Source organism: Ruditapes philippinarum, unplaced genomic scaffold (assembly GCF_026571515.1).
Source record: "Ruditapes philippinarum isolate M1 unplaced genomic scaffold, ASM2657151v2 ctg32_1_1_1_1, whole genome shotgun sequence".
NCBI lineage: Eukaryota > Metazoa > Mollusca > Bivalvia > Venerida > Veneridae > Ruditapes > Ruditapes philippinarum.
Genome location: NW_026860502.1, coordinates 299,773 through 325,450, shown reverse-complemented (window position 1 = coordinate 325,450; position 25,678 = coordinate 299,773). Strand labels below are relative to the sequence as shown.

General features: G+C 34.5%; 1 protein-coding gene across 1 annotated transcript; it reads right to left on the bottom strand.

Annotated features, from left to right (window-relative positions):
- Positions 1-1,433: 1,433 nt before the first annotated feature.
- On the bottom strand, positions 1,434-24,151 carry LOC132760369 (threonylcarbamoyladenosine tRNA methylthiotransferase-like). Its single transcript, XM_060752353.1, has 7 exons — positions 24,113-24,151; positions 7,558-7,703; positions 6,739-6,919; positions 5,814-5,876; positions 4,949-5,032; positions 2,863-3,030; positions 1,434-1,937 (listed from the first exon to the last, which is right to left on the bottom strand). Exons 1-7 carry the CDS (start codon positions 24,149-24,151, stop codon positions 1,824-1,826), a joined length of 795 nt encoding a protein of 264 aa, XP_060608336.1. The 3' UTR covers positions 1,434-1,823.
- Positions 24,152-25,678: the final 1,527 nt, after the last annotated feature.

The window sequence follows — 25,678 nt, the reverse complement described above, 5'->3', positions numbered from 1 at the left end:
TTAACCTTTTCCCTTATATATGCGTGTTTCGACGGCTTTTTGCCCCCCCCCCCTTTTTTGAGGCCTCAAACAGTGAAAAAATGCCCTATTTAGGCCCCGAACACTGTCTTTTGTTTGATAAATATTGTTAAAAAAAGTGACCATTTTTTCGGCGCCGTCCCCCATCCAAATATTACATCAGGGGGTTGCCAGAAGGGGGATGTGCCCCCTTCTGTTTGGGGGGTTTGAAGGTGGGCTGAGTCCCCCTCATCGCCAAGAAAATTTTGGACTTGTGAGAGGCTTAAAATGACCCCAGGTCGATCATAAGGTAACGTGTAACCAACGCTGAAAAGCCTTTGACTCTATCTCAATCCCTTGAGAAGTTGCAGCACTTTGAAATAAATTTTGATGGAAAAAATCGAGGCAAAAAAGTGATTTTTGGCAATTTTGAGATGTCCCCTCGTTGCCATGGTAACAGAAAATTTAAGACTGAGCATGTCGTTACAAAGGCAATGGTACAGTCAACATTTGTGCCAAGTTTGATTAGTATTGAAGCATTTTTCATAGTTTCATAGCAGTTTGAATTTGTAACAGGAGGCTTTTCAGTGAAAATGGCCATTTTTCACAATATGCTCATGGGGGAAAGGGTTAAACATTGAAGTCATTCAAGCATATTGATAGATAAAGATCTCTGCCAAGCCCCCAGACAGGAGATTAACAACTGACTGACAGCAATTAATGTTTTGATAAGGTAGTACACTTGTAACAGCCAATAAAGTTTTAAACTGACAAAAATATATTCCAGCCCAGCTGGTAAACGTATCTTTGGGTCAAGCTGGGGGGGATTCAGCCCTGAAGCCCGGGCCTGAATCCGCCACTGCTCTTGTAGTGTCAGAGTTATGTCACAGACAAAGTTCCAAGTGAAAAAACAACCCAAATGTTGCGCGCGACACATCGTCTCAATATGGTGATCATTTCTGTGAAATAGTTGTAAAATCCGACTTCAAATAATGCAGTTATGGGCTGGATACAATTTTGCTGCAAGGTCATGCTGTGACCTTGACCTTCAAGGTAGCGACCCAAATGTTGCGCGTGACACTTCGTCTCAATATGGTGATCATTTCTGTGAAATAATTATAAAATCCGACTTCAAATAACAAAGTTATGGGCCGACACGAATTCGGGACGTACGTACGTACGGACTGACAACCTGACAACTATATGCTCCCCTGAAATTTTTCGTGGAGTATAATAAAGAAAACATGAATTGAATTTAAAATGCTCGAATCATAATCTGTGTAGATTTTTTTTTCTAATTTCATTATAAATATAAATATCCATAAAAGAGGTACAGCTTTTGTCAGAAGCCTAAATTCTCTAGTCTCATAACCCTAAAGATGTGTATGAAGTTTCAAATGAACACAACTTTAGTGGTAGAGCAATAAGAATCTGCACACACTAAACTTTTAATCTGTCCAAAATGTTTAAACTTTCTAACATCCAAAATTCAGACTACATGTATGTTAGTTATGGGACTCAAATCTGTCTGTAGATTTGATAATTGGAAATACACTTGTGAAGTTTGAATGCAGACTATGCTTCGATAGTTCTTGCTGCAACTCACATTTTCAATGAAAATATAGTGCAGGATGTTTGGGCAAATAAAATAGCACTTTTTATTTACTGAATACTCCAGCTATAAATGACTGCATATCATTTCCTGATACTAAGATGTGTAAAAGTTTCAGCTTCCTATGCCAATTACCGTCTCCTTCAACATGAAAGAGTAAGGTATCACTTCTACACAGTATTGTTTTTAGTCATCAACAAGTACATTATAGTATTCACGTTATAAACTGTTGAACTAGTCCATATACTCGCCAAACCACTGCTATTAACATAACTACCATAGAAACAGCAAAGAACCAGATTCCTTTACTTGTGATAACAACATCTGTCTGAAATACAAAATAAAGTTATTCATTAAAATCTGGAAAAGGGGAGATAACCCTTATAAAGAGTGGCAGTTTATGCTATAATTATACCAGTAAAGGGCCAGGTCATCCTGGACATGAACATTACCTGACCAAGTTCTATTCAGTTGGTTGCTTTTTTTTATTAAAATCCCACATACTGATAATGGACTGCTCTATTTAAATCAGAATGGTTGAATCTTAACCTCGCATCATCTGTTTGTATATTTGTTTGCTTTTTAGGCTGATTTAAACACAATTTTTTTGGTCATATCTCTTCAGTTAGTCCACTTTGCCTTCACTTGAGGATAGAACCAGCAACCCCTGGATTACAAATCTGATGCTCTTAATACTGAGCTAAGTCGGTAGAACAAAAAAAACCCAGTTCAGATCATTTTATTTAACACTTCACTGTTATAATATCTTTGTTAACATTTGGCTATAATGTATAGCGTGTAGTTTATGAATTAATAATATGTTTATTAATATTATAAGAATCTTACTGAATACACCGGCAACTAGTACAGACCGAAATATGGAGCTGGTTGGTAACTGTTTAAGGTGGTCACAAGACTGTATAGAGTTTGGGCTAAACAGTTACTCGAGATCTAGTTATTCTGATCTGTAACATCAACCAGTGTTTGATTCTTTTTCTTGCATATTGCATATTTATCATATTTCAGAAAAAAAAAAGAATATTCATTTACCACTTTCTCTATCAATTTACAACTTCATTCATAACAGTAAAAATGACATCATGACAAAAATTTATGATAATAATACTCTCATTTCAGCTACTGATTCTACAAAAAACCTGTTCAAGTTTGAATTTTTTGGATGAAAGTGAAACCAGCGAACATTTTCTTTCAAAAAGGTGCAATATTTCTAAAATACCAAATCAATTAAATACCTGTTTAAATCCTGAAACTTGACCTTTAGGTAATGGTGGGGGTACTGATACAGGTCTCCTGACCTCTCCATCTTTTACTAGTCGACACTTCATGAAATGTTTCCCGGTCTCAGTTATCTCTACACTAACCATCTTTCCCATCAAGTTCTCATCTTGGGGTACCAGCACCTGTTTGTTATATAACAATAGTTATGTATTATCAACAATGAAATTTGTATAATCTCCAGTCTATCAAGTCAGCCAAACCCCTTAATAATCACTACCCTGAATTTATTTTTACAAGCCTAAGTATAGTTGTATACATTTTATTAGTTCTGGGGCCTTCCTGGACAAGTGGTTATGGTCTTAAATTTAATCACTTGTTCCTTACTACTGAGAGTTTGAATCTCATGATGACATCACAGGTATTCAAGTCTTTAATGTGAGGAATGATGCCGCATATATCTAGATAGCTTATAAAAGTTTCTTGGCTCTACTCAGAGGCCCCCTAATGCTTGAAATAACACACAGTGAGGTACTTGAGGTCTTCCTTTAACAATAACACTGGCAAGTCACCATTATGACCTTAAAACAAGTTTGGTGTGACTCAAAATCCAACATAGTGTTCTATATCCTCTCAGTGTTCTACTAGTATATCTTTTCTCAGTTTGTAACTAAAACAGCTGTTAAGAAAAACATTATTACTATATGTATCAACATCACCAATAATTCTCGTTGAAATTAGCTTACTTCTTGCAACTATTTAACATGTTCAACACTGTGTCATTGAAATTTTTATTTGGATAGTAAAATATGGTACAATGTATTCATTTGTCAAATAAGCTTCTTCCTACATCATACAAAATTATATTGTTGAATGTAGATCAAATGAAATATTTGTAGGCTTTCAAAATATATGGCATAACATTATGTTCATCCAAGTTTAAATGGTGCTTGTTTTAGTAATTTAAGTCAAAATAAAGTCAAAATAACTTAACATTTTGAAAAAAAAAAAAGAAAAATGTTTTTAATGCTATATGCTGTGTCTCAAACGTAATAAAAAAATCATGTCACCCAGAAAATTTCCATTAAGACATATCGGTAACATTCACTTGATAAAACAAGAGGGCCATGATGGCCCAGAAGTCGCTCACCTATATATAGGCCCCCGTAGCTGGGCCAGTTTAAACCCCATGGCTTTTATTTGAACAAACTTGGTAGACACCCATTAGAAGATGTTTCATGCTAAACATCTAAGGTCTAGCTGGTCAAGTTTTTTCTTTACACATATAGTTAAAAACAATGACACACATGGGGCAGGGCCAGTTTGGACACCAGGGCTTTCATTTGAACAATCTTTGTAGACACTTACTAGCACATGTTTCATGCTTAATATCTGAACTCTAGCTATTCGGATTTTTCGAAGAAGATCTTTAAGTTTTTACTATATGCATGTAGGGAAAATCAATGACCCCCTGGGGCGGGGCCAATTTTGACCCAAGGGCTTTTATTTGAACAAACTTAGTAGACACTCACTAGAAGATGTTTCATGCCAAATATCTAAGCTCTAGCTCTTTGGGTTTTTTAGAAGAAGATATTTAAAGTTTTTTCTTTTGGTTGCCATGGCAACCAGAGTTCTGCATGGAATTAAATTCTTTGAACAATTTTCAAAGGTGACCACCAAAGGAATATTCCTGTGAAGTTTGGATGAAATTGGCTTCGTGGTTTATGAGGAGATGTCATTTAAAGTAAAAGTTTACGGACGACAGACGGACGGCAATGGACGGACGGACGCCGGACGAAAGGCGATCACAAAAGCTCACCCTGTCACTTTGTGACAGGTGAGCTAAAAAGAGTGGGGCAGTCTTTTTCCTGATCCTTCATCATAAGCCTAAAAAATAATATTCAACATTTTGAAATATATAGCTTATTCAGTTCAACTTGACAAAGAAAACAAATGAGCACAATATCACATGAAATATTTGTAGACTTTCAGCACATACGGCCTACATGAAATATTTGTAGACTTTCAGCACATACGGCCTACATGTAATTTTTGTAGACTTTCAGCACTTGCCGCCTACATGAAATATTTTTATCATGTTACCTGATCATAAGACTTGTTATGGCCTACGTAATACTGTTTATCATGTGAGATTTCCGTGACTAGCACTTCTTGTATTTCACCAAGCTGAAAATTGACATTGAGCAAATACAAAATTCCACATGGAAATATTCTCAAAGCTACCTGCAAACTATACAAAGAAATAAATGATTAAACTGTTCAATACTTTGTTTATGTTACAGGTTAACATCAGTTTTACAGGGAGAAACCAGTGAGTAAACAGGTCTCTTAAATCCACTATCTATCATAATTGATTTCTCCTGTAAATATAGGAATGGTGGAAGTAAATATATTCTCATATCAGGAAGTTACCATGCCTGTTTATTTAAGGTTATTTATTTTAAAGGACATGCCAGCTTGTGCCTGAAATAAAGCATGCAATGGCACTAAGTTCTTACTACACTGAAACTACTAGAAAATCATGAAGTGACCTCAATAGCTGTTAGATTACATATTCTTCTAGAATATTCTACACATAAAATGACCAACTGAATGTTATACAGAAATTTCTCAAAGGTTATAAAGAAATTATGGTATATGATTGGTTACAAAACTGGTACAGATTGTATACTGGCCAATGGAAATCCCAAGGTTCAAGACAGAGCTCAGAATTATCATTAGAGGTCAGAACCTCTGGGCCAGAATGAAAACATTATACCTTTATTTTCAGATTTCAATTCCAACACCCTAGTTTGTAGTTAGAACAGATAAAGCTTCACTTTGTCAAAATGAAATAAAATTTACTAAAATACAGAAAAAATATGTGTATTTTCTCATTGTTTTCTTTTCTTTTGTCAACAATAAGACTTTGAATTTCTATCATATGACAATAATTACAAGAATGTACCTTGTGAGTATAGGGATGATATGACTGGAATAATTCTGACACTCTCTTAGTTCTCTTCTTAACCTGAAATAATCATAAAGTAAATAAGTACACAAAAATTAAATTAATAATTTTGTATAATATGCAAAATAATAAACTGTTTTTGTTTTTTTTGGTAAAGGTCAAGCTTTATCATCCTCATCATCATCATCATTTGTATCAGATCTTCATCATGGACAAAGGAGCAACAGCATTATCATAAGGATAATCATTATTGAGAACAACAACAACATCCATCAAACATTGTCAACTGAACAATTGAAGAAATTTAAACCAGAAGAGGGCACAGTCAATTAAGGTATATAAAATGTGTCCTAAAAAATGCAAAAAATAGCCATTTCTCCTTTACTATCTGGATACAGATATGGGTGACAGAAATAGTATTATAAGCCATATTATGCATGCAAGATGTTTTATAGTGACTTTTCTTCTTCAAAACTTTTAATATTTTTGTTATTAAGTTTGATTCTTTAAAACTTTGGTTTCCTTATTTGGAGGTGAGTCTCTTTGACAGTCCTGCTACATTACACTGTGCTTTTATTCACTTAAAACAAAATTAGATGTACTTTTTTATAGATTCATGACAAGGTATTTTATATACAATATATATCAAAAATGCTGTGTTTTGTGTACAAACTACTTAGCTGGAGTATTGGCCTAGTGGTTATTGTGTCTGCCTCTCAACCAAGAGAACCCTGGTTTGAGCCAAAATTGGGTCACACAGTAAACATTTTATAAAACACCAGTAGGCCTACTGGTCAGTTATAAAACTTAAAAGTGGTTCCAACAGTAGATCAAACAAGCAACAAGCTTGAAAATATAATGTTTAACAAAATATTGACATTTATATTTAACTAAATATTGAGGAAAATGTTGAGAATCATACGTCTGGTGGAGGTATCCGAGGCATGTTTGCTGCCGGTGTTCCAGGACGTGGGAAAAACTGATTGATAAATAAACTTGGGAATTTGTAATCTCTAACAAGCTGCATAGTTTCCTCAAAATCATCCTCTGTCTCTGTCGGAAATCCACATATCAAATCTGTTGCTATGGTTACATCCGGGACTCTGAAAGGAACAATACCTTTTATATAAGTGCTTGTGCATTAAATACATTATCATAATGACACAGCTCAAGCATGTTTATTCAAATGTTCAGATTCACATTTTTAGATGTGAATGATGTTTCTGCAATAATAGCCACTTTCTCTGCAATTGACCAACTATTTATTAATCATGTTTTTTAAATCAGCGGTGAGAAAGAAATGTCCTTCAGACTGTATGTCATAGATCAATTGTAAAGAAGAAATTTCACCTAGTATTGCCCGAGGATCGGATCAGCAACCTCTGGATTACAAATAGATGCATACCGTTATGATTGCAAACCGCAACTTTATTTCCACTTCCTGGAACATAGCAGTACTGATCACGTAATACATGACCTGACTATGACTCAAGCTTTTAAACGATGATTTAAGAAGCTGATACATTGACCACTAGATGAACACTCCCTCTTAAAAGGTCATAAAGTTATTAAATAGTAAATATTAAGTAAGATTACTGATACAGTATGTTGATTTTTTTTTAATAGCTCAGTTATGTTATTAAATTAAACATGCTTAATCCCTTACTTCTTTTGGATAACCAACAGAAAATAGAAAATAAAACAAAATATAGACAGAGTAAGAGAAATTTAAGTTACTAACTGTTGTTTGAGAAAGTCTGTCACATGTCTGAAGTCAGCCTGGCAATATTCTCTCTTCATGTCCATAAGTACACTATCAGAGGCTGACTGCACAGGTACATGTAGAAATGAGTAAACTCGTGGGTGCTGCAAAATCTTAGCTATTTCCTGTTAGAAAAAATATTTGCAATTATCAAAATCTAGCAAAGCAATTCTAAACCAGGGGCTTGTATTTGAACAAACTTGGTAGACACGCATTTGAAGATGCTTAATTATTTATCATGAAACATCTTCAAATTGAATTTGAACAAATTTGGTAGACACCCACTAGGGGATGTTTCATGCTTAATATCTAAGCTCTAGTTATTTGGTTTTTTTAAAAGAAGATTTTTAAGTTTTTACTATATACATATAAGGAAAATCAATGACCCCCGGGGCGGGCCAATTTTGACCCCAGGGCATTTATTTAATAGATAGATAGTTTTATTCTGGTAAAAAATACATGTCATAAAACAACTACAAATTCAATGTCAACATCAAGAGATACATGTAAACATGAAAGTGCATGTGTTGATGCCATATATTCAATACCAAGGATGACACAAAAAGAAGGCAAAAGCCGACTTATTTCCATTGTGGTCCTTAACAACCCCAGGGCATTTATTTAAACAAACTTGGTAGACACTGACTAGATGATGTTTCATGCCAAATATTTAAGCCCTCGCTTTTTCAGCTGTCTAAAAGAAGATATCTTAAGTTTTTTCTTTCGGTTGCCATGACAACCAGAGTTCTGCTTGGAATTAAATTCTTTGAATAATTTTTAAAGTTGACTACCAAAGGAACATTCCTGTGAAGTTTAAATGAAATTGGCTTAGTGGTTTATAAGGAGTTGTTGTTTAAAGTAAAAGTTTACAGACGGCCGGACACAAAACGATCACTTTTCAGATCATTCAATTTTGTATTTGTGTTAGCTATTTTCATAAAATAAGTCATTTCTGATCTCCCATCGCTAGCAATTGTTCAAGATTATATTCAGCAGTTATTAGTGTTGTTAATTTGTTTATTAATAATCAATTGCTGTGTAACAGTCAGCTATTTCTTACCGGTACTCTCCCTTTATATGTATAGCTGTTATTTACAACAAAATTGTGAAGTTAAACAGAAAATATATAAATGATTATCAAAACATTCGAAATTTAAACTTGTAATGCTGAAAATTTATAATGATGATTGTGTTAATTATTTTGAAAATATCAAACCACAATATTTTGATGTTTTTGTAAAGGCACGTTTCAGATGAATGCATTTTGTCTATAAATGTAGGCTTAAAGTTAGATTTTATTTTGAAAGGTGACTATAACTAGAACTACAACAGATTTTTATTCATATGTATCTGTATACAGCATGCTGAATAGCTTTTCATTGTTGGTATTTTTTTGTCCTCGGTATAGAATTATCTTCATATGCTAACAATAAACCATGTTCATGAACATTCTTGTTTTCTTTTTGTTTTAAATACATTAGTTTTGTGCCCGACTATTAAAAGAATAATGAAAGCTATTGTTCTTACCCATGTGTTGGCGTCACAGATAAAGTTTATCCCTGCATTTGGTATGGCATATAAGACCCTTTTTATGCATTTGAAGTCTGGTCCCACCCAAACCAACGATTTGCATGTTTGGTCAAATCTGACTTTGGGCGCACACCATGTTACCAAGATGCTAGGCACTGACTTCCTCTTATTGACTGTAGGATCTCCATGAAATGATATGTCGCCACCACTAAGGTTGGCCTAGTCCAGACAGAGTAAAGTCATTCTGCTGAGTTATACCGGTAGGTTAATCCTAGTCCAGTCATTCGGCTGAGTTATACCGGTAGGTTAATCCTAGTCCAGTCATTCGGCTGAGTTATACCGGTAGGTTAATCCTAGTCCAGTCATTCGGCTGAGTTATACCGGTAGGTTAATCCTAGTCCAGACATTCGGCTGAGTTATACCGGTAGGTTAATCCTAGTCCAGTCATTCGGCTGAGTTATACCGGTAGGTTAATCCTAGTCCAGTCATTCGGGCTGAGTTATACCGGTAGGTTAATCCTAGTCCAGTCATTCGGCTGAGTTATACCGGTAGGTTAATCCTAGTCCAGTCATTCGGCTGAGTTATACCGGTAGGTTAATCCTAGTCCAGTCATTCGGCCGAGTTATACCGGTAGGTTAATCCTAGTCCAGACAGAGTAAACTCATTCGGCTGCGTTATACCGGTAGGTTAATCCTAGACAGACTAGTCATTCTTGGGAATGGGTTGAAACTACCACTTGTATAGGTCACTATCGAAGGCTGGTAACAATATACATGCACGCTCTCCCAATGACAACTCTGTTTTTATTAGTTAATGCATCATAAACTAATGGCTGGTATAATCCCTTCTTAAATCTTCTAAAGGAAGTAAAGAAAATTTAAACATATGAAATAATTTGTAAATATAATTTGAATTATTGCTTAATCTAGTAATGAAATATACTCATTTTTTAAAATCTTTTCCCCCTAACACATTGCCGGTCGGACTGCATCCAATTTTGTTCACAAATGTTTACCATAAGAATGAAGAGACGGGGTTCTAGAGTACGTGAGTCAATATGCAGTGAAAGCCAGGCCCTTTGCTTGGCACCAATAGCCCTTGTCAGAGCTACCTCACCTTTTTAACTCGTCTATATGGAGAGCTATCCTACTCGCCCCAGCGTCCAAGTTTAAAGTTTTGGTGCAGTAAAATATTTTTCACTATAACTTTCATTTCTTAAGGTATCAACTTCAAAAATATGTTCCTTATCATCAACCACATCTTATGTGACAAGTTTCATTACTCTAGCACCAATATTTCAGAGTTATCTCCCCTTGAACTTTTCTTTGAAAAACATTATTTTTACTACAACTTTTTCAGTTCTTAAGGTATCAACCTCATATTTTGAATATATGTTCCTTATCATCAACCACATCTTATGCAGAAAGGTTCATAACTCCACCAATATTTTTTTATTTATCTCCCCTTGAACTTAGAATTTTCCCTAAAAATATTATATTTTACTGTTACTTTTTTATTTCTTAATCAAAAGATCAACTTCATACATCAAATATTTGTTCCTTATCATTCATCACATCTTATGTGACAAGGTTTATAACTAGCACCAATATTGCAAGAATTATCTCCCCATTAACTTAGATTTTTTACTTGCAAAAAAGTTATTTTTCACTATAACTTCTTTAGTTTTAAATGTATTTACCTCAAACTTTAAATACACATTCCTTATCATCAACCATATCTTATGTGACAAGGTTCATAACTCTTGAAGCAATATTTTCAGATTTATCTCCCTGTGAACCTACATTATTTTTTTTAGAAATATTCCAACTTCTTTCCTTTTTAAGGTATCTTTAAACTTCAAATATATATTTCCTATCATTACACACATATTTTGTGACAAGGTCCATAACTCTAGTGTGACTATTTCCAGAATTATTCCCCCTTAAACTTGGAATTTATGTTAACAACTATAACTTCTTGTCATAAGAAGAAATATATTCATACCATAATTGATTGTTCTTTCATAGTTTTGTCTTCAGTATTTAATTAGTCGAACTTCGCTGTCTCCTGTGACAGCTCTTGTTAATATTGCCTTTATACGTTTAAGAGCTCATTGATCGCTGTACACTGAACTATGTTCAGCTCAAAATTTACATCTAAGCTCATACTTTTTGGAAATTGCACGGAGGTAAATTATCACCACTTTTTGCTTCAAAATCAAAATATATAAGGGCAAGACTAGTGACATGTCCGGTGTTCGTACTCGACAACGAAAGCTGCTTTTGTGTAGGGGGATGAACTGTAATTAAACTTGACGCAGTGTCACACGCATGGTCTCTAGTTAAGTCAGTCACACACAGGTCGGAGAAGACTCGGAATAAAATATTTACATGCATTTGGGCACTTTAATGTAACGTGACACCATTGTTCACCATTTTGAAGTATTTCCCCCAGCCCTCGCCCTGTAGGTCCCTGTAGGCAAGGTCAGATATACAGGAAAAATATGAAGAGGACGAACAAAGCATACCTTTGATGTGTAATAAACAACTTTTGCAACGGTTCAATGCAAGTATTATTTATAATTAGGTCCACATGATATGCAGTATTTCAAAAATATCACAGAAAAGCTCACATTTACATTGAAATTAATTTCGGGGTGTGGTATTTTCAAATGAAAACGTAAATGAAAATGAGCCCCGGTCATATGGGCCGTTTTTGTTTTTTTTTAGATATTGACTCTCCAGACATATTATGATGGCCCCTATACACGAAGTAAGGAATTGTGATTATTTTTTCATCATTCAGTCTCAGAAGCACTCTGAGCATATTGCACGCACGAGCAAAGATACCAATGAGTATTGTACTTAAAAAACATCAACAAAAAACTTATATAAAAATAAAGATACAAAGTTAACATTTCTTCATTTGATTTGAAAACAATGCTGAGTACTTATAACATGCTTATCATCGGACAAAATGAAATGTCGTTAATGTCAGTAATAAAATGTGACAGCTGCTGTAAAATGTTGTCTCGTACTTGATCATTAATTCCATTCATTTATTTATCATGGTAATGATTGAATATCGCATAAAATAAAAGTTTGGGATAGAAAACGCAGCGTTTAGGGTAGGGGCGGGCATGTGATATGTTGCACAGTTTCATTGAATCTCATGAACAGTCTCAGTCAAACAATAAAAACAACAAGAACAGAATGTAGAAGTAAATCAGTCAGTCTGCATATATAGACTTCCTTAGTCAATGGTAAAGAGAATGTACGACTAATATTGCGACAGCAACAGCAGCTCGCGTGTAAATACTACATGTTTCCCACCATAAAGTCATCAATTCGGTGATATTGACTGGAAAATTAATGGGTGTCTTATATAATAGCCTTTGGTTTGGTTGACGACGAAATTATTTTGTATTAACAAAAACTATCGTTTCTCCGAAAATTCAATAAAGTTATTTGAGTTGTGTTTGCTAAACAGACGTCAAATGGTGCAATATTAAGTTGAAAAATTGAATAAAAATGCTCATAGTCAAGTCATAGGACTTTTATTATTTTTAATATTAATGATAAAGCGTCTTCCTGTAAAGATTTAAACATAGATATATATACTGACGAAAAATAAAATTACAATTTAATCTTGCTAACAAATCGTTCCCTCCATCCTAGATAACCCAAATGCATTGTATCTCAAAAATTGGAAAACACAGGCCAGCTTCAATTGAAAGTAGACACGAAACTGGCTGTTCAACAGAATGATTAACGAGTCTGTGTTGACAATGCATGCCTATTAAATTTGGTTTCTCAGATTGATTCCGTACACTATAAATGCCCTTTTAAAACGCATTCATTTTTTTTCTTACTGAAAATTATACTTTAATTACATTGAGTAAATTCTTCCAATATTTGATTATTGTTGCAATCTTTGAGGTGAAGAATAATAATATTTGTCACATGCTGCGGTTTGGATGGAATATCCGTCCTCTGACTAAAGTTCATATCTACTTATTTCTTTTATGACGAGGTAGGAGGGGTTTATTTATAGTTAATCATATCCTACATAAAGTACGAACTGTCTCTACAGTCAGTATACGCGCCAGCTTTTCTTTTCTAATATAGATCACGTTCTATACACATGGTTTAGTTTTCGGAAATACAGTTTATGTGTGCAGTATCATTGTAGGGGAGAACTTGAGATAATAATGACAACAAAATTTAAAATGGAGAATCTTAAGTGTAGTGAGCGGTCATTGCCTCATATTTGGAGGTCGCATTCGCCAGGAACATTCGGGCATATTTCTTTGGAATTGAATAACGGTTGCTACATAAGTTTTTGGCCAGCAAATGGAACGAAAAGTTGCCAAATTAAGAACGACAACTAGCTGTCCGGCAAAATGGTACAACACTGTTGAAGAAGAAATTGTAGAATACGGTCACCAAGATACGTACTCTTTCTGTGAAGCTATTAAAATATGGTGTGAAAAATTTATATCGTAAACCAAAATATAATTTACGTGACCAGAACTGTGCAACGGTGGTTTACAAAGCTCTATGTGTAGGATCGTCCTGGTTTGTAGAAAATACAAAGGAATGCAATGGTATAAAAACTCCGGGACGAGTATAAATTATGATGATTATGTCCGAGAAGCTAGTTACAACTAGACCTATCACTGAAGGTGATTAATACCCCCACCAGCAACTTTGACTCTTGAACAATAAGTTGTCTGAAGAAAAATTTGAAATAAACCTACAGTAAATAAAGTACCATCAGCACTGTGTACAAAGAATTATTTCAATTTATTGCAATCCCAACTATCTTGATCTTGATATACACCAAGTTTGATAACAATATCTCATTCCTAACCCTAGTTATTGTCTGGAAACCATTTTTCTACTTTTAGTAACTGTGACCTTGAACCCAGGGAGTCCAAATGCAAAACCAAGTGCGGTCTTCATGTAAGCTTGCTAAACATCAAGTTTGATTACAATATATCATTCCTAACTTTAGTTATTGTCCGGAAACCATTTTTCTATTTTTAGTAACGGTGACCTTGACCTTGGCCCCAGGGGGTCCAGATGCAATACCAACCGGGGTTTTCATATAAGCTTGCTATATACCAAGTTTGATTACAATATCTCATTCCTAACTTTAGTTATTGTCCGGAAACCATTTTTCTATTTTTAGTAACGGTGACCTTGACCTTGGCCCCAGATGCAATACCAACCGGGGTTTTCATATAAGCTTGCTATATACCAAGTTTGATTACAATATCTCATTCCTAACTTTAGTTATTGTCCGGAAACCATTTTTCTATTTTTAGTAACAGTGACCTTGACCTTGGCCCCAGGGGGTCCAGATGCAATACCAACCGGGGTTTCCACATAAGGTTGCTATATACCAAGTTTGATTACAATACCTCACTCCAAACTCTAGTTATCGTCTGGAAACCATGATGTGGACCGACCGACGGACCGACCGACAAGCTGACTCCTATATACCCCCCTAAACTTCGTTTGTGGGGGTATAATAAAAACATTAGATTTGGCTGTGGGTGTTCATGTAAACATTGTCTTTCCTTGAAGACGTATAGATGTCTTGGGTTTGTTTCGTCTTATTTTTACAAGTTCTGTTTAGGTCTGTTAAGTATTTGGCAGTATGTAAAATGTTTGGTATCCAAACCTGAAGTTGAACATTATATAAATGCAGACCAAGAAGCGGAGGATAGAGTGATAAATTTATATCAAGCCAATGGCAAAAATAAAGATGACACTAGTGACATGATTGAAGAAAGTCACGAAAATGAGGAAACGCTTTTAGAAAATTATGAAGATTTTATAGACATTCGTTCTAAAGAAACGTCATGTAGTGAATCAGGGAAGACGTACAATATGTCACCCAGAAGGGGATGAAAATATGCATAGGATAGCCTTATTTATTCGGTGTGAACGATTTGACCCATCCAGCCATGGTTTTTGTATTTTCTGATCGTAAGATCAGTAAATACATAGCTAACATCCACGGTCTAACACAAAATTTCCTAACAGTCCTAACAACGTAAAGTAGTTCGCACTCAAACTGCTTAAAACCAGCAATTTAAAAGAAAGAATAATTTTTAATGTAGGCAATAGAAATATGAGGTTACAATCACAAATTTCGCGGATGCATATCTTTTTTACCCAATGGAATTATTTTAAGTTCTTAAAATAACTAATTAGGACACTGAAACTTGTTATTATATTATTCGGATGACTTCGGACTTTTGTCGGATTCAGCCGAAGAATTTTCGTAGTTCTATTTTTAACTACGGTTACCAAGCATTGATCACAACATCATAACAACTTTTCATTGGTCATAGGAGTTTGTATTCCTACGCTTCTAGTACTTATACTGACTACTTACCATTTATCATTGCTATTAGTATTTTTCGTGTCGCTTTGAAGTTTCAAATTTCCCGCCCTCCCTCCGCTCTTTGTGTGAATTGATATTTTAGTTCATACCTGTATTTTTTGTATGACTTTTCTATAGTTCGAGTTGATGTACTTTGTGTAGTACATGCGGATATTTGAATATCTTTGCAGTCATTTGATGATATTTAATTACTAGATATAATTGAGTTTACTTACTTCTTGTTTGCGACACTCAGGACTCAGGACAGCGTTAAGCAGTAATTTCAGGACAGCAGTAATTAAAAATGGGTCAAAGACAGAAAAGGCCGGGTTGCATATGTATACAAAATATCATGAGGCTGTGATGTTACGGAAAAAATATTCAATTGACCCATTAATGTCGAAAATTTAATTCAGTAGGTAAACAGGAAGTGGATTAGCTACACACCTAAAATCGAATCCCACAGTATGGGACCATGTGTCAATGCTGTATGCCAAATATCAAGAGGCTGTGATAAGTAGTTGCTGAGAAAACTGTTACGAAAATTTCCTACCATTGACCATTAATGTCGAAAAATCTAACTAATTTAACTAAGTGGATAAACAGGAAGTGGATGAGCGACAGACCTGAAATCAAATCCCACGGTATGGGACAATGTGTCAATGCTGTATGCCAAATATCAAGAGACTGTGATAAGTAGTTGCTGAGAAAACTGTTACGAAAATTTCCTAGCATTGACCATTAATGTCGAAAAATCTAACTAATTTAACTAAGTGGATAAACAAGAAGTGGATGAGCGACAGACCTGAAATCAAATCCCACAGTATGGGACCATGTGTCACTGCTGTATGCCAAATATCAAGAGGCTGTGATAAGTAGTTGCTGAGAAAACTATTTCCTACCATTGACCATTTATGTCAAAAAATCTAACTAATTTAACTAAGTGGATAAACAGGAAGTGGATGAGCGACAGACCTGAAATCAAATCCCACGGTATGGGACCATGTGTCAATGCTGTATGCCAAATATCAAGAGGCTGTGATAAGTAGTTGCTGAGAAAACTGTTACGAAAATTTCCTACCATTGACCATTAATGTCGAAAAATCTAACTAATTTAACTAAGTGGATAAACAGGAAGTGGATGAGCGACAGACCTGAAATCAAATCCCACGGTATGGGACCATGTGTCAATGCTGTATGCCAAATATCAAGAGACTGTGATAAGTAGTTGCTGAGAAAACTGTTACGAAAATTTCCTACAATGACCATTAATGTCGAAAAATCTAACTAATTTAACTAAGTGGATAAACAGGAAGTGGATGAGCGACAGACCTGAAATCAAATCCCACGGTATGGGACAATGTGTCAATGCTGTATGCCAAATATCAAGAGGCTGTGATAAGTAGTTGCTGAAAAAACTGTTACGAAAATTTCCTACCATTGACCACTAATGTCGAAAAATCTAACTAATTTAACTAAGTGGATAAACAGGAAGTGGATGAGCGACAGACCTGAAATCAAATCCCACGGTATGGGACCATGTGTCAATGCTGTATGCCAAATATCAAGAGACTGTGATAAGTAGTTGCTGAGAAAACTGTTACGAAAATTTCCTACCATTGACCATTAATGTCAAAAAATCTAACTAATTTAACTAAGTGGATAAACAGGAAGTGGATGAGCGACAGACCTGAAATCAAATCCCACAGTATGGGACCATGTGTCAATGCTGTATGCCAAATATCAAGAGGCTGTGATAAGTAGTTGCTGAGAAAACTGTTACGAAAATTTCCTACCATTGACCATTAATGTCGAAAAATCTAACTAATTTAACTAAGTGGATAAACAGGAAGTGGATGAGCGACAGACCTGAAATCAAATCCCACAGTATGGGACCATGTGTCAATGCTGTATGCCAAATATCAAGAGGCTGTGATAAGTAGTTGCTGAAAAAACTGTTACGAAAGTTTTTTTCCCCGCCCGCCCGCCGCCCGACGCCGCCCGCCCACCGCCCAACATTCACCATACTATAACCCGGATTTGCACCAGTGCAACCCGGCCAAAAAATGTTCGGCTATTTCCGTAAAGCTTCGGATTATCATGATCAATGAAAATGCTATTTTTAGATATGTCGATTACCGAATACTCCAGAGCGTAGTACACAAAATAAATCTGACTGTCGAGTAGTGGAATATATACATGTCGGACTGTTTTGGCCGAGAAGATTTTCGCTAAATTATTTTCATCAGTGTTAAACAACAGGTTTATCGTGAACAAAATACCTCGAAATTGATAAGGATTGCAAACACGAAATGGAAATTCTCAATTTAGAATAACATAATGTATTCGTTTTTATTCGAGGTACATATGTATTACTTCGCCGTGGTGCAGAGGTAAGCGATCTCGTTGAGGGTGTGAGAGGCCTATGGTTCAAATCCTAGTCGAGGCAATTCTATTTTTTTTCATGCAAAATTCCATATGTATCAATCTCAAACTGTTATAGAAGAAAATCAAAACGCTGTCGCTGCGTAAAATGAATTATAGTACATAAAAATAAACTTATACAGGAAAGTACATACATATTTAGATTGCAAAGATCAGAAAATACCATAGAGCTGCAGCCCTTTGATTATATCGACGGGAACTGCGAAAAATATACAAGTGGGAATATGTATATATATATCTAAACAGAAATAGAGGATATTGAATGAGTGAAGTTCAATACTGACTTATGTAACGAGTTGAATAAAATTATATTATACGAGCCTCAATGCCTTGCAATACCATTTTTACCGAGTCGCCAAAGCGGCAATGTAAATAATAAGTGTTACTATCTGAATTAATTTGTGTGTAAATACATGTATCTAATGTAATGTAATTGTTAAATTTTCTAAATAATGTAAGTTAAGCTGTGCTTTTTTTTTGCTGAATTCAATAAGGTCTCTTTTAAAAAGATAAACATTTTGTTTGTGGAAAACCCCAAATATGTAATAAACAATTTCCGAAGCTGCAATTAGTCTATGACCTACATATTCGCCCAATTAGAATACCTAAATTAAAAAAAAATGTGACAGTTTATTTCGCATAAGCCTTATTCAATAGGGTTTATTTAATCGTTCGTATATCTGAAAAAAACCCGAAGCGCGTACATACGAAAAGTAGGTTAAAGACTAAGTAAGTTCGACGCTGACAAAAAAAAAGAGAAGAAAATCAACGTCTAAAACATTACAGTCGCCCTTGAGCTGTTTAAATCAATATATACATGTAGCTGCCAGCATGTTAAAGTTTATTTTTTCTTATGAAAGTAGCTAAGTCGTTGGCCTACTTTTCGTTTGCGCCCGTCTGTACTGTAGTGTTTATGCAGACTGACGCGACAATCTTTTTTACTTCCGTCACCCGATTTGATCATGCTACTTAAGTTTCGTGAAACTGATAAAAATACAATAGTGTAAATAAAGACACACACAATTAAATGCAATGAACTTAATTGCAATTCTAAATAATATGGAAAAGAACTAAGCAATATATTTCGAAAGCAAAATAGAACGGTCTTTTATAATATTGCGCGTTTGTAACGTTGCTTTTCATTGGATAATCGTGACATTTATAATACTGCACGTTTGTAAGGTCGCTTTTCATTGGATAATCTAGACGTTTATATAGTTTTATATACACGGCTGCTGTCGATTCATGAAGAAATCTTACTTTTTTCTCTAAAAAATGATGCTTGCTGTATTATAAATTCGTTGTAAAGATTGTTGACAGGTTATATAGCCGTATATAAACGACTGTTTGCAATATAACCCTCGCCTAACGGCTCGGGTTATATTTATAAATAGCCGTTTATATAGGGCCATATAACCTGTCAACAATTTTTATAACTAATAATATGTCAGTCACCTTGCCAAATACAAATGAAATGCGTTTGAAACCTCGCTTTGCTATATAGCATTTGTCCTTGCACAAACTAGATCTCATGCATGTCGCGGTGCGAAAAGCTTAATTTGTAGTCTTATGAGCTATAAATATGAGCTATAAATAACAAATGAACTGTTTTTTGGAATACCAAAAATATGGCATGTTATTGTTATGACAACTGTAAATAAACACTAAAATGGAGGAACGTATCAAATCGTCAAAACTTCATTTTTGGGATGTAACTTCGTCATCGTTATCATTCGGACATATATCGTTGGAACTGAGTAACAATTGCTACATAAGTTTTTGGCCAGCAGATGGAACGAAAAGTTGCCAAATTATAGACAATTGTCCGGCAGAATGTTACAAAACTTATGAAGATGAAAAAGGGGAACATGGTGAGCCAGAAACAATTCATGTGAATGGTCTCGATGTTGAAGCTATTAAATCGTGGTGGGACATTTTTCTGTCGGAAAACCCAAAATATCACTTACGCGAACAGAACTGTGCAGTGGTGGTTTACAAAGCTCTGTGTAAAGGGTCGCCTTGGTTTGAGGAAAATATAAATTGCGACTGTATCAAAAAACCGAAACAAGTTTTTTCTTATGTACAGGACGGTTACAATGAAAAAAATACTGCAATTAGCTGCTGCAGTAAATTGGCGAATATTTTTTATTCATGTGTTTTATTCGGTTTGTCCGTAATTAACGAAATCTGGTCAATACTTACGGGTGTTAAAAAGCAGCATAAAATGACAGTTTCATCTAGTATATTTAGAATAAAAATGGGAGGAACGTGAAGATGGAAGACATTCGCCAAATGATACAAGCATTCTATAAAGATATTAATATACCAAATATTCGATTGTTCTTTTGAAATGTCACCAAGTGTGTCAGAAAAGACAGTATGCCACCCAAAGGTTAAAATATTAGCGATACCAACTACTGCCAATTCTATTAATCTCTAAGTGTAAGTAAATGACAAATGACAAGAACATTTGGAAAAGTATATTTGGATTGGATTCTTATTATGGACAAGATACCTGCTATTAGCATTTGCATAATCTGATAATTGTTTGACTTATCCTGATCGTGTAACATTTACACAGATGGACTAAACAAAAGTTCTATTCTCAAACTCATCCAGTAGTGAGTACAGGTGAATACATAGAATGTACAGTTTAAATTTTGTTTAAAATGACAACCTCATAAGACATCTTTGTACTGGTTGTTTCTTTGTATCAAAATTGTTTTCATCGTCAGACATTATACTTTGAAAGAAGGTCAAAAACGTAAAAAACATGTACAAATTTTTACATAGATCGAATGGGAAACTTTGCAAAGGAATATAAAGAAATCATTATGCTTTGAATTAAATGAAAATGATTTTTATTTTTATAATTATAATTCACAGCCCAGCTGATTGAAGAGCTTGCAATGCTTTTCTTCTTTTTTGTCATTTGGCACAATGAAAATGATGATTCTGAAAAAAAATGTGTTATTAAACAAGAAATACATCAAATGTTACACAAATCTCGAAAAAAAAAACATTTCCAGTACCATCATATCAGACAACCTCAGAGGAGTTTAAGATAAAGGGCGAGATTTGAACAAATGAAGTTTCTTAAAAAAAACCATGTATTTGTCAAAATCAATATGAATACAAATGTATAGGAAATATTGAAGTGTGAATATATTAGAAGTTGTCGTGAATGTAAATAAAGTACCACTGACTCAGTGTAAAAATATAAATGTAAATAAAGAAATCATTATACTGTAAATATACAAATCATTGAATGCTGAATGAACTGCACGAACTGTGAGTAAAAAAAAAACATGAACTGTGAAATGAAGACATCATTGATCATAGAAATTATGGAACAGTGAAATGAATGTCTACTCTATTCAACTGTAATTATAGACATAATAGGCATTGTTTAGTGGTGAAAGTAGCCATCATTGAACTGTGATACAGAAGTGTGACGATAGTCCTCATAGACATGTGAATACAGGCATTTATGAATAACCTAATAAATGTACTAATTATATCATTGTCTTAGAATATAAGAGTATGTGTCAATAAACAGTGAATCACAAAACTATTTATTTTGGGTCTTTTCATAGAAAGAGAATGAAATACCTTCCTTAAATTTGATAAAAATGACACAGTATTTTTGCAAAAGGGGTAGAAAAATTTACCTTTCACTTTTGTACTGACAAGTAAAGTTTATGAAAGAATATATAAAGCTTTACCTTTTGTCATTTATTCATGGTATTCAAGTTTAAACAATGGTCTTTATGAAAAATTATCAATATATTTTTGTCAAAACTAGTATACTTTTAAACCAAGCTACAAGTATCAGTTTTATTTCTGGCATTTGTCCAAAATGAAACAAAGAAACTACGCCTTAACCATTTTAAATTCTATAAACTTGTCCATGACCTATAAGAAAGAAAATTTTGTACCTGTTGGAGAAATAAACCTAAATGCTTAGGAATGAAAATTAATCATTATATTAGTGTTATAAATTACTGTGAAAAATCAGTTAATGTTATGAAAGTCACTATTTGTTATGGAAAGTCAATGTTTACTTTGCAAAGTCACAGATAAGGGATTGATAGAGAAAGTCAATGGTTGCTATGAAAGTCATTTATTGTCATGCTAAGTCAAAGGTTGCTATGCAAGTCAAAGGTTGCTGAGGAAAATCAACACTTGCTATTGAAGTCACTAAGGAAACCAGGGCTAGGGCTAAATAGATACTTAGGAATTCACTTGTTGCCAAGTAAACTCAACAGTTGCTATGGAGTCACCTATTGCTAATGAAAGCAAGGGCCAATTTCAACCCAAACTTAAACCCATGGGAAAAGGGTTATTTGATTTTAATACAGACCAGGATAGGAAAAACTAACAAGAGCACCGCTAGGCGGAGCATTATATGCCCGAAAGTGTTTTTTTTTAGTAAGAATGAAGCATTTGTAAGACATGGGAATTAGCTGTTCATCCTATAAAATTTTACAGCTATAGGTTGATTAATACTTAAGTTATTAATAATGACCTTAACCTTTGACCTCGTGACCCCAAAATCAATAAGGGTTTTCTACCTTATATGGACAATCATCCTAAGAAGTTTGAATATTTTGGCGTAACTTTAATTATGCTCTAGAAACTGTTTCCAGTATTAAGGTAAAAATGACTTTGACCTTGTGACCCAAAAATCAATAGGGGTCTTCCACCAAATATGGACAATCATCCTATGAAGTTTAAATAAGGTGGGCCAAATGGAACTTACGTAATGCTCTAGAAACTGTTTTTGTTTTAAGGTAATTGTGACCATGACCTTTGACCTAGTGACCCCAAAATCAATAGGGGTCTTTTGCCCAATATGGACAATCATCCAATGAAGTTTAAATATTGTGGGCCAAATGGAACTTAAGTTATGCCTCAGAAACTGTTTTCAGTTTTAAAGACATAGTGACCTTGACCCTTGACCTTTTGACCCCAAAATTAATAGGGGTCTTCTACCCAATATGGACAATCATCCTATGAAGTTTGAACATTGTTGGTCAAATGGAACTTAAATTTATTCCGGAAACTGTTTTCAGTATCAAGGTAATAGTGAACTTGACCTTTGACCTCAAAATCTATAGGGGTCTTCTACCAAATATGGACAAACATCATATGAAGTTTGAACATTGTTGGTCAAATAAAACTTAAGTAATACTCCAGAAACTGTTTTCAGTTTAAAGGATATAGTGACCTTGACCTTTGACCTTGTGACCCCAAAATCAATAGGGGTCTTCTACCCAATATGGACAATCATCCTATGAAGTTTGAACATTGTGGGTCGAATTGAACTTAAGTTATGTTCCGGATACTGTTTTCAGTTTTAAGGTAATAGTGACCTTGACCTTTGACCCCAAAATCAATAGGGGTCTTCTACCCAATATGGACAATCATCCTATGAACTTTGAACATTCTGGGCCAAATGGAACTTAAGTTATGCTCCGGAAACCAAATTGCTAACAGAGGACGGACGGACAGACGGACGCCAGGAGGTATAACATAATATGCCCTTTCGGGCATATAAAAATGAAATGACTTCGTGAGAAGATATTGGATATGTAATATGGTAAAGTAGTACACTAATAACTTTCAGCAAATTATATAAGGGCCTTCCTTTTGGGTAACTTGGTTTGCAGGCTTTCTAATGTAAATTGTACTCTTAGTCATAGGATAAATAAGCTAAAAAGAGGGAAAACATTGTTTTACTGTCTCATTAATGCTTACTCACAATAAGAACACAGTTTTTAATGTTTTTCTTTTTTTCCATGTTGTATTCAAAATAAGTAAAATCAGGATGAAATATATTTAAAAGGTTATTTTAAATGTTTGTTGACAATATATTTTGTTCTGTACTGCTGTGTTGCCTCATTATACAACAACTGATCAATTATCATAAAACATTTGTACAATACATAACCACGACTTTTGCCTCAATATGGACAAGGCACAGATTAAGTCAAGGATATAATTACCCCACATACATAATTGTGAAGTTTTAAATGAACACTGCTTCAGTGATAGAAGAAACAAGAATCTGTGTTTGTTAAACACAAATGCCCCCGGGTTCACTGTTGTCAATAATTTAACTTTAGAGAGTGAAGTAGCTAATTTGTATGTGTCTTCTCACCTGAGCATGTTTTACTCTAGCCTTCAGTTTCTTTTCCATCTTAGCCTTTTCATCTTGATTATTTCTCTCAAAAGCCTTTAGCTATTAAACTCGGTAAGTAAATGCCTTCATTAATTGTTAAAACTTTTTTAAATGATAAGAAAGAACAATTTGTTACTAAGAGATGCAAGCAAATTATCGCAGTTCATGAAGAAAACCAATCATGTGTAGAAATCTGTAATTGGCACCCTTGACCTTGACCAACTGACCTCTATCAAAAGGAAGAATATCATGCAAGTTATTTTCCTACCAAATATGAGATAAATCTGTCAACAAATAAAGGCTGTAGGGGCAAAAGTGTAAAAAATCTATTTTAAGCACTGGTGACCTTGACCCAACTGACCCCTAACTCCATCCAAAGGAAGAATATCATGCAACTTATTTTCCTACCAGATATGAAATAAATCTGTCAATATATAAAGGCTGTATCGGCAAAAGTGTAAAAATCTATTTTAAGCACTTGACCTTGACCCAACTGACCCCCAACTCCATCCAAAGGAAGAATACCATGTAAGTTATCTTCCTACCAATTACAATACAAATCTGTCAATATATAAAGGCTGTATGGGAAAAAGTGTAAAAATCTATTTTAAGCACTTGACCTTGATCCAACTGACCCCAAACTCCATCAAAAGGAAGAATACCATGTAAGATATCTTCCTACCAATTATAATACAAATCTGTCAACAAATAAAGGCTGTATGAGCAAAAGTGTAAAAATCTACTGACCCCTACCTCCATCCAAATGAGAATACCTCAATTTTATGTTCCTTCAAAATATACAAGACATCTGTTGATAGAATAAGGTTAATACACCTGTAAAAGTGTAAAAAATCTATTTTTTGACATTGGTGACCTTGACCCAAATGACCCCTTACTAAAGGAAATGGAAGAGGACCTCCCTTGGTATGACTATTATAAACAAGAAAGACATTAACTTAAAAATAAAGGCTGTATGAGCAGAAATGTTTAGATTTATTTTTTTACACAAGTGACCTTGACCTAGAGACGCCTAACGCCACAAAAAATTAGAGGACAATTAAAGGTATCCACCTACAAAATATGAAAGATATCATTAAATAAATTAAGTAATTAGGTGAAATTTTTTGATAAATCCAACTTGGCGGAATAGGTTAACCTATTTTCAAAGTGATAAAAAGGGAAATTACTGGGAAAATGGATGGCACATTTATATAACTTGGCAATATCATGTACATTGTATTGATAAGTAAGTGTGAAAATTATTAAGCCATAAGTTCAGATAGAACATAAGATATTTCCAACTTGCCGGTTTAGGTTAACCATTATTCATTTTCTAAGTGCTGAAAAGGGCCATAACTTGATGCAAATGAAAGCCATAGTTATGTAACTTGCCAAGATCATATACTTTGTATAGATTAGTAAGTGTGAAAATTATGAAGCCATTGGTACAGGTAGAACTTAAGGAAAATCCAACTTGCTGTTCTAGGTTAACCTCGTATGGACAGACAGACGGTTCAATTACTATATGCCCGGGGGCATAAAAAA

Bases quoted from the DNA above. Each gene is read 5' to 3' on its own strand.
- LOC132760369 (XM_060752353.1), bottom strand. From the start codon at position 24,151: ATGGAAAAGAAACTGAAGGCTAGAGTAAAACATGCTCAG. The intron at 7,704-24,112 runs GTGAGAAGACAC...TTTTTCTAACAG, and splicing joins CTAGAGTAAAACATGCTCAG to GAAATAGCTAAGATTTTGCA. The intron at 5,877-6,738 runs GTATGATTCTCA...TGATTATTTCAG, and splicing joins CTCGGATACCTCCACCAGAC to GTTAAGAAGAGAACTAAGAG.